General features: G+C 39.4%; 1 protein-coding gene across 1 annotated transcript in view; it reads left to right on the top strand.

Moving 5' to 3' along the window:
• Nucleotides 1-10745, top strand: part of fbn3 (fibrillin 3) — a 71805-nt gene that overhangs the window by 30579 nt on the left and 30481 nt on the right. Inside the window, exons 8-13 of the mRNA XM_077584346.1 lie at nt 198-323; nt 3510-3635; nt 9019-9171; nt 9457-9705; nt 10318-10461; nt 10622-10741. Of these exons, the coding sequence (XP_077440472.1) occupies nt 198-323; nt 3510-3635; nt 9019-9171; nt 9457-9705; nt 10318-10461; nt 10622-10741 (918 nt within the window). The remainder of the gene's footprint in view (nt 1-197; nt 324-3509; nt 3636-9018; nt 9172-9456; nt 9706-10317; nt 10462-10621; nt 10742-10745) is intronic.

Genomic DNA, 10745 nt, shown 5'->3' with positions numbered 1-10745 from the left:
TAGACTAGTGGGGCTGCATAGAACATATGATTGTCAAGAAATGTTTAAGGTTGACTTCCCTCTTAATGAGCCACAAAAATCTGACAAAATGGCCACCTGAAACACTTTCAGGATATTCTTGATATGCTTCATTACAGTAAATTAGTGTTGAATGTTTAGCCTTATATTGACTATTTTTTTCTCTCTTTTGCTGGTAGATGTGGATGAGTGTCAAGCTGTACCAGGTCTGTGTGCTGGTGGCAACTGCATCAACACTGTGGGATCGTATGAGTGCAAATGTCCCGCTGGCCACCGTCAAAGTGAAAAGAGCCACAAATGTGAAGGTGAGTCTGATCTGAATAGTAGCAATTTTACAATTGGGAAAGCTTTCCTGTGTGGAGTTTGCATGTTCTTCTCATGCTGGACTTTCTCCAGATTCATACCACATAAAAAAAATTAAAAAAACATTTTTTTTTTAAATAACATGCCTGTTAGGTTAAATGAAGAAGTCTCTAAATTGTCCATGTGTGAATGCTTGTTTGGCCATACTTGATGTTCCTTAAATCTAGGGTGTCTATTGAGGTTAAGCACTATTGAAAATGAATGGATTGATGCACTCTTAAAGAAGGTCATTGAATAGAATGTCGAGAATTAATTGAGAAGTTAAGAAGAAAACCATTTTTACTGTATGTTGTCAAGAATCCATGCAAATTTTGCCTTTGGATTAATCCCGATCCCATTAATTAGCAATAATGGTACAAGTGAAGAAAACACTTGGTTTACAATGGCTTTCTGTTTCTATGGTGGTGACATATTGAAATTTTAAAAATTTGTACGTGAGTCCAAATTCTAGCCAGATTTTGCAAAAGCTCCTTACTGGCCAGAAAATTGGTCAGGCCTGCAAAATGTAATGAAATCCAGCACATAAGAAAGTTTAATCAATTATTTATAATTTAAATTAAAATGACATGATTGCTTCTAAAATATTGACTTCAGTAGCCAAAGAAGTGAAAGTCAAAAACAGCTCTCTAAAGTCTACACCAATCCAAACTACAACCACAAAAGAATTATATATTTATTTCACACTGGACAGCATCATCTTCTTCTATCATGTAAAAACTGAATATATGATACAGCGCTTTCATTTGATATGGTGATATTTTGCTAGCTCATGTTGTGGTTGTGGATGACTGTAAATAATGATATATTTCCCACAATACAGTAGAAGAAACAAAAGGACAATTGTGACAGGACTTATCAGTCTTTAAGGATCTTCATGGTCTGAGTAGAAACAATCAGCACCGGGTCATTTTGGGTCAGCTCGTCATGTTTCTGTGTGACTGAGGTTTTGAGGCCATTTAGATAAAGTGCACTTAAGATGTAAGATGTGGGCGTCTGATTGTTTTTGGCTCAACATGGCACCTGGTTTTTATGGTCTGCTTTTACTTGAGTCTGCGCTTGAACAGTTGTTGTTTTTTTAAACCCGTCCTTCCATTTTCCCCTCGGTAAGTACAGTCTTTTGGCTGCCAACCAGCTGTTGCTTTCTGAACGGCATGTTTAAGTTACACACTTCCATTTCCCTCCCAGCGTCTTTACTGCCTTAGTATTTAGATTAGATGATTTGAGGCATAATGGCAAAATTAAAAGTTTTTGCTTACATGTCTTACTTACATATTCAGGTACATTTTGTGTTTGTGTGTGTGTGGTGGGGGGAAGGGGGGGGGGATTTGTGATATCATCAGCAGTGGGTGGAGTAGCCAACATAGTTACTCAAGTAAGAGTGCTGTTACTTTATAATAATATGACGCAAGTGCACGTAAAAAGTATTTGTACAAATAATGACCTCAGTACTCAAAACTATACAAGTACTGAGTAACTGAGGAGTAACTTCTGATTTACTATACTTTTTCCAGTAGCGCATTAATGTTAAATAGACAAAAGGAAAAGAAAGAATGTGCAAATTCAATGCAAAAATGTATATTTCTCAAGTTCCAAGTGGCGTTTTGTTAGTGTATTAAAAACATTTGGAAGCATTCAATCGTCCTAAATGTCTCAGAGTAATTGAATTGAGATTCCGGTTGAACTAAGGAGTCTAGTTTGTGCCTTGCCATCTTAGTTATTTAATTACAAAGTTTGCCTCAGCACTTTTCTCCATGTAGTGTAGATTACAGTAAATAGTCCTTGCAAAAGGCACTGACACACAATTGTAAAGGGTAAACACATACAGACACATGCCATATGAACCACACGGGCACTTAAACTGTAATTATGCCCCACAGCGCTGCAGTAATTGCACATGCATATAAATAAGTGGCACACATCATAAAAATCTGATACGGCGCACAACTTCAGTTTGGGTTTCCCCGCATGAAGCAACAAGAACTCTTCAAGCCCAGCCCTGAGTGAATAAGAGTCATTTAATGTGGTGTCATAAAGCATAGCACACATAGGTGGGCCCCCTCAGAACTGTGCTTTGGTACTCTCGGAGGTCATTGCCGTTTCATTTGGGGTTTATTGAGTTCTTCTCTCTCACTATATGGGACTTTAATTGAATTAGCAGATGTATATTGGAAGAGTCTTGTGTTTGCAGCGCTAATCCCTCCTGAAGAATAAAGACATAATTGCTTGGATGACATCATGCACTGATTGTTGACTGGAAAAAGTGATTATTTGGTTGTGTTTAACAATGTTTTATGTGAGTGGAAATATGGCGGGGATTGAGTAGGCTTGTCCTTCTCGACTCATCTCATTACTTCTTCAAAACTAACCTAAATTTAAGGGAGACACACAATATGGTACCATTCCATAAAAGCTAGTACACTTATTATACAAGTGGTTCAGATAATGTATGTATGTATATGTATACTCTCTCTCTCTCTCTCTCTCTCTCTCTTTATATATATATATATATATATATATATAGCTATTGCATAATTGCCAGTCATTTTTGAATGCATCCCCCCCCCCCTCGAAAAAATTCAACAAACCAGAAGATTCGGTGCCTTGAATCAACCCTTGTGAATTACACAGACTGATAGCCAGCATGATTAGTATTTTTTCATTGATATTGTAACAATAAGTTAAAGAGGAAGTCAACGTTAAACATTTTGTGACAATAATATGTTTTATATGACCTCACTAGTCTAAAGATGACATTCTGATTAATATTACATTCGTAAAATATGATTTACGCAGCAAAATCCAGCCATTTTTTATGCATCTAAGGCGGCGGCCATTTTGCCACTTGCTGTCAACTGAAAATGACATCACAGCTGCTCAGGGCTCAGGCAACGGACAACCACAGCTCACCTGTTTTCTGAAGCAGAGCTGTGATTGGTTGTTACCTGAAATCTGAGCAACTGTGATGTCATTTTCAGTCGACAGCAAGTGTCAAAATGGCGGCCTTCTGATATTACTAGTGGGGCTGCGTAGAACATATTATGGCCAAGAAAAATGTTTGGGGTTGACTTCCCCTTTAAAGATCACTTGTACAATTATGCTACTTTGCTAATGAAACAAATGTGTTTCAGACATTGATGAATGCAGCACCCTGCCCGGCGTGTGCGACGGAGGCGAGTGCACCAACACGGCTGGTAGTTACGTGTGCACCTGCCCACGAGGTTACATCTCCAGCACAGATGGCTCTAGATGCGTGGGTGAGTGTCGCCAAATGTCCGGACAACATTCCGACGCGCTTCCCATTCGTTCGTTGGCTGGCGCATCCCAGCGGGCACGCGATGAGTCAGACTGGCCTGCAGACAAACACACTTTTGTGTACTCTTCGGCATCCACAGCATTAATTTACACATGGTGAGACACGGATACACAGCATACCTCACTGACGCGCCTCATGAAACATTACCAGGTGTTAATGTATTCTTAAAGTCAATCACAGCAAACACAAACAGGTGTTAACTAAAAGATTAAATCCAGGCTGGAAAATACTCCATACTGCAGTCTTTTGGCTGTGGCTCCCTGTGGATCTCTAAAAAATGGTGTAGAAATTATTATTATTATTATTTGCTTCTTTTTTTTTGCATATATTTACATATACATCAAATATTCTTTAAATTAATTCATTATTTAGAGTTAAAAATAAATAATTACATATTCAAAAAATGAGTCCAAATTTGTAAGTTGTCAGAAAGAGAGATGAAAGGTATAGTATTTTTTTCTAATGATCTAAAAATGTCAAAAAAAATTACCTTAGAGTGTGAGGAAAAACAGAAAATTACCACTAAATGTCCAAGAAATTGCCCAAAAAATGTCAGAGAATTCAATTTAAAAAGGCAGAAGAAAATGTTTAAAAAGTAATGATAAAATGTCCAAAAACAAAATAAGAAATCCTCCCCCCCAAATTGCCATAAAATGTTCACAAAATTGCCCCAAAAAAGTCAAACAATTTATATGAAAAAGGCAGAAAAAAATGTCAAAAATAGCCATAAAATGTACAAAAGGGAAAAAGAGAGGCAGAAAATTACCATATTTCCATAAAATTACTCAAAATTTCAGAAATTTGACAGAAAGGCAGAAAAGTCTCACAATGTATGAAAACGAAGTCTGAAAACAACAACAACAACAAAATAGTACACACTAACTAGCACACAGTTTTGTTCATCACAATGTTCAAATGTTTTGCATCTCCAGACAGATTTTTGGACATTTATTTGGCCTAAAATGGCTTTTTTGACAGAAAAGGTTGCTGACCCCCGCTATCATTGAACAATAACTCATGTCATCTGCCAGGCTCGTCCACATTTTTTCCCCCCGCACCAAACTTTTAAAATGTGACCCGTGCATCAGTGCATTGGCATGACCTAAACAACAGCGAGTCTTCTATACCTTAGTTCAACAGTCAAGTATTGAATATTCCCCCTAATTGGAAGCACAGGGCCATGAAAAACGGCTCAGAGATGTCCGCTTGAGTTGGTGATGAGTGAGTCACCCGACCTTGACTTGAACCTGCATCTTCTTTGTAAAATCTACTCCAAACTCCAACTCCAAATATGATGCATATTCTTCGTGATATGGCTTCATTTCTTCATCTATCGTCTCAGGTCCATCCTAACATCGCTTCTTTTAAAAGATGGCCCGCATATCTCCATCTGTCTGAAGGGAATTTAGAAAAAAGAAAGCAAAAACAATTTAACCCGGTGCCAGACAAAAACGCCTGACATCCTCCCTCGGCCTTTGTCCCACTTCCAAGTTGGACCAGACAAGATGTGGAGGAGACAGATAAAGGAAGCCAGTCCCGCCAACGTATCGCATTGATATCGTCTCGAGCCTATAATCTCAGGTCCCACCTCCAAATTGGGCTGAGTTCAATGCCTGCTTGAATGGAAAAAAACACAGCATGAATTTATACTCTACTTCAAATTAGGGATGTGGGACTTTTTTTCAGACAGATAGCTCTAACTCTTGAATAGTCACCCATACTGATACTAAATTCCGATTCCACTAGTACTATTGATGCATAAGATTCCCACCCACTCCAAAAAAAACAAAAAAACAATGACAGATAATTTTAAAGACATATCTGCATATCACAATAGGTCTGCACAATATATCGAAAAAATATCAATATCGTGATATTGGCCCATGCAATATGCATATCGCAAAGACATTTTGAACCTTTTTATGCTTTTATCTGAATTTGACCGGTCAGCCGCTAACTAAAATGTGCACCGGCATCCAATAGTTGAACATTATCATCCATTCCTGGGTAGTCTGGTCAGGTCATGCCTGTTTATATTTAATACAGAGTAGTTAGTGGTGGTGGTCTATGAGAAAGTTATGGTACAATGGACAAATCATGAAAAGAAAATAGAATCTAAAATGCTTCTTATGCTATTTAGATCAAATTTCACATGTTATTGTGATTTTTATTCTCCTCACTTTTTTTTTTGCAGAGAAACAACTCCCACATAATACTCCCAATTTACACCGTTCAAATTTCAACTTGCTTCAAAAATTCACGCTTTCCAGGGTATTTATTGTCTGATTCCACATGACTTACAGTATTCGCACAATTTAACTTTAAATATCAGCTTTTTCCCATTTGTTTTCAATAGGACTGACATTAAAAGTCCTTTTCACGCTCACTTCCATACATACAACTGATCATCATTACCAGCTGTCTGATACTGCTCAGTGGCGCACTTGGTAAAATGCATTGTCCAGTAACCAGGAGGTAGCGGGTTCAAATCCCACCTCTGACTGTACATTGCAAATGTATCCATGGCAATTATGCTAAGTGTTTATATGTTAACCAACTAACTATCATAGTTCCATCTAAATGAATGGAGGCAACTGCATGCCTAGGTGGTGCTATTGAGTAATTTTTTTTTTTTTTTTTTTTTCATTTTTCCATTCGATATCATTAGTTCCACTTTTTCATCTAAATGAATGGAGGGTACTTTCAAATAACACTTTTCCATATAAATTTGAACTTCAAAAATTCACGCCTCCCGGGTTCAAGTGTTTATTCATTTATCTTTCAACTACAATTAATACTTTGTAATTTTCACATCATTTATCTTTCAATTTACTTCAAAAGCATTCACTTTTGCATTCAGCTATTAGCATTCAGCTATTAGCATTCAGCTATTAGCATTCTGCTCTCAGCATTCCCACGCAATTTCTGCAGAAATTGCACTGAGTCTAGTTTCAGTTGTTATAGGGTTTGGGATGGGCAGCCTCTGTGACATAAGCAATATACATGTAAAGTAAAAAATCAGATGGTAAAAGAATTCTTGACTTTTCCCAACACACCTTTCCCCATATAAAAAGGCCAATTTAAGAATTTATGGCTGCGGTCATGAGGCAAGGTGACTCGGTCCACGCTGATGTTTCACATGGATGCCGTGATAAAGGAGGCCGGCGGGCGCTGCCGGGAGGGCGTGACAGTAATCAGAGCCTAATGCCCTGTCACATGGTGGAAGCCGGGAAAAAAAGATCCGTCCAGTCAGTTAGGCTCTATAAACACCTCTCGTCAAATGAAAGCATATGCTGGCGTCGTGGCGCAACGCGAAGCGCCGTCTGCTTCCAATTAAAAGCCTTCGTCATCCTCATCAGCAAATCCCACCGACGTCCTCCGGCTCGCTCCGCTCCGTCCTGTGGGATGTTCACAGGTTTTAACTCACATGTGTCGACTTTGTACACATTATGAAAGCAATGGGAATGCGTGTCTGTATCAAATGCCCGCTTGTGTGTGCGTGGAATTCCAATATTCCCACACGCTCCAGAGCCCCACTAATGTTCAGATCTAATTGGCAAGAATTGCTCCACATGGAACTGATTAATTCCAGACTGCTGGCTCATTAGTGAGATAATGGACATGTGGGCCCCCTAACATGCACCCCTCCCCCTTCTTTCAATAACGCTTAACTTTTTCTTCTTGTCCTTTAGTGGACAGACACACAAACTGTACAGTATGAATGCTGCTTTCTTGCCAATAGCGAGAATTCCAGGAAAATACCTACATTCCCCTTCCCACTCACCCTTGTCACTTACACTTTGAACTCCTGGCCCATTGACCGCAACCTGTCGAACTGTTACAAATAAGAGGCCGCCCCTTAGATGCTGGCAGTTTAGTCGAGACCCCAGGCAACCTTTCCCTACTGCCAACTCATAAAGAACTTCCTCCTAACCCACCATGGAGGGCGCAGGGGCATCCGTCTGCTTTTGTGCTGCTGTTTTCAGAGCAGCTATTACCTGGAAACTTTTCATGAGTCATACAGTGGCATGGCTGCAAGAAATACTTGTTTTATTAGCTGCGGTTTAACAACACAGTGCCCTCTGTTGAATCTCTAACCACACCAGCTAACATTTTTTTGTTTTGTTTTTTTTGTACACTCCAGACATACTTTTGTACACTTGTAATCATAACCAGCAGAGGGTGAGGTCATTAAGCAATTTAATATACTTTAAGTGTAAGCTGTATCTAAACATTGCATTATATTGTTGAATCGCGTTGACAGAATATGGAAATTTAGTTCACGTTTAAAGATCCTGTAAAGCATAGGTGTCAAAATGCGGTCCTCGAGGGCTAGGGTCCTGCAGGTTTTGGATGTTTCCCTTCTCCAACACAGCTAATATATGATCAGCTCATCAGCAAGCTCTGTATAAGCCCGATAACAATCCTGCTGATTGGAATCAGCTTGAGTTGGAAGAGGGAAACCTCCAAAACCTGCAGGACTGCGGCCCTCGAGGACTGGAGTTAGATATAGGGATAGAAATTAGTTTCAAAATAAATTATACATGTTTGAAGATTATTGCTGAAAACATGTGCAAAGACTGAGTACTTAGCCCTTTTTTTGTGGGCGTGGCTAAAAGGTGACCCCGTTACACACTTGGCAATTTAGAGCGCCTCGCTGTCTGCTATGAGTGTGCGCAGCTCATGCAGGTGAAGCAACGAGAGCGAGAAGGGGAATTTATTATTATTATTATTATATATTTTTTGTAGTTCAACCTTACATCCATTGTGTTGACTGAGGCTTTGGTTGCTATGGCCAGTTTAGAGCGCCTTGTCGTTATGGCATGGAAAACCCAGTGACAACCAGTGGGATATAGTCCAGCCACACAAGGCTTTTTAAGCAGTTGATTTTTGCGGATCAAATATATAGGAGTTATGTGGACGCATAAGAGAAATGCTAGATGAAGTATTATCCATTTTCCACATGATATAGTAGAGACATTTTATTGATAGTTGGATACATTTGTCTCATAGTAAATAATGCTTTTGTAACTTTTTTAGTGGTCATGACTGGCATTTTTTTCAGCAGTTCTTGTTGAGCCTTTTCAAATCTGCCTAGCAACAAGTGATCATGCATTATGTGTACAAGACAAGACAAAGAAATGCACCAATAGCAATCATAAGCTTATGATTATAATGGGGTTGGGGGAGTACAAAGAAATGATGGGTAACATCTTTAAAAAATTAAAGTTTTTTGTTTTGTTTTATTCACACTGTCCATGTATACTACTGTACATATATACTGTAATGACATTAAACTGTCAATATGTCCAATTCTATTGCAGACCAGCGTGGGGGCACGTGTTTCTCCGCGCTGGCTAACGGTAGATGTGCTGCCGAGCTGACTGGCCAGTACACCAAGATGCAATGTTGCTGTGACACCGGCCGCTGTTGGGCTTTGGGACAGATTCCCGAGATGTGCCCTGTGAGGGGGTCTGGTGAGTGCAAACACGCATATTAACATTAACATTAACGTACATTACAAACACTCGACATCTTTTACATTTCACTTAAAATGGAAAATGTACACAGCATTGGGAGCCCCAATGAGCAAAAAGCATGTTCATGAATTTAGGCTTACAGCTCTCATTTATTCAGTAAACATATAACTGTGAATATCTTTTTGTGTGAGGCTGATATAATTGAAAAATAATAATAATAATAAAGATTCTAAACTGTTTGTGACTCTCCAGTATTTACCTTCTCCCTTCTATATCTCCTAGACGAGTTCCGTCGTTTGTGTATTGTGGGCGTTCCTCAGGGACACGGCCTCCCCAGCTACCCCAATGGATACTTCCCAAACAACAATGGCTACGGGCCCAAGTTTCCCAGTCTCCCTAATGGAAACGGGGGTAATGGAGGCGGTTTCGGAGGCAATGGCGGAAGCTTCGGTGGGAACGGAGGAAGCTTTGGCGGTAATGGAGGAGGCTTTGGAGGGAACGGAGGAGGTCTTATGACCCATCACCAAATAGGTGAGTTGCACTGGTTTATGCTATGTTGTTTCAAAAAACTCAGGCACCTGAAAAATGTGCATTGAAAAATATAGCTTGAAATCTTTTATAAATAAATAAAGAAAGTTAAATCTTTATTTATATGCTAATTTCTCCAATTACTGTAACAAGGTTGGAAGTTGCAATTTAGCGCTAATGTTCATTCTAGCTGTGTTAGCTACTTTGTTACATGTGGTAATGTTTTTTTGCTGATATATTAGTAACAGGATGGCTTTTGTTTGAGCGACATGCTCCATTACAGTTAAAAACATTGGAAAAATATAAACATGATGAAATGTGAAATTACCTTAGATCTACCCATGGGCAAAGCAATTAGCATGATCATGTCATTTTTTATGGGTCATCTAGCTCACTTTTTTTCCCCTTTCTCTTTGGCTAACAAAGTTTTACTAATAGGGTTTTGTGTATGTTGAGACAATTTCAGAACAAGTGCATGTTTATGTATTTTATGTATTGATTATCAAAAATATGATGGGGGACAGGAAATGGCCTCCGATTCTGGAATGGCCCATTTTCAGCTCTTAATGATCAATTTTTGCTGTATTTTTCTGATTCTGTGTTGTGTCTGGGCAGGTACCGTCACTGTTAACGACACCATCGACATCTGCAGGCACTTCACCAATCTGTGTCTGAATGGACGCTGCATTCCCACACCCACAAGCTATCGCTGTGAGTGCAACATGGGCTACAAGCAGGACGTACGCGGGGAATGCATTGGTAAGTAACATGCCCACTCCGCCATCATTTATCCGCCTCTCCTCTCCCCATGCATAGTGTTCACACCACGGCATTGTACTGCCACCTTCTGTCAGTTTCTGTAACGGACAATACATGACTTATATACCATTATTTAGTTTGCTTTATCTTGTCATTGTAGATGTTGATGAATGTGTGAGTAATCCATGCATCAACGGCGACTGTGTCAACACACCGGGGTCGTATCACTGCAAGTGTCATGAGGGTTACCAGGGAACACCCACCAAGCAAGCTTGTATTGGTAT

The sequence above is a fragment of the Vanacampus margaritifer genome, chromosome 13 (assembly GCF_051991255.1).
Source record: "Vanacampus margaritifer isolate UIUO_Vmar chromosome 13, RoL_Vmar_1.0, whole genome shotgun sequence".
Taxonomy (NCBI): domain Eukaryota; kingdom Metazoa; phylum Chordata; class Actinopteri; order Syngnathiformes; family Syngnathidae; genus Vanacampus; species Vanacampus margaritifer.
The sequence above is the reverse complement of the archived record's forward strand: the minus strand, read 5'-3'. Positions and strand labels throughout refer to the sequence as shown.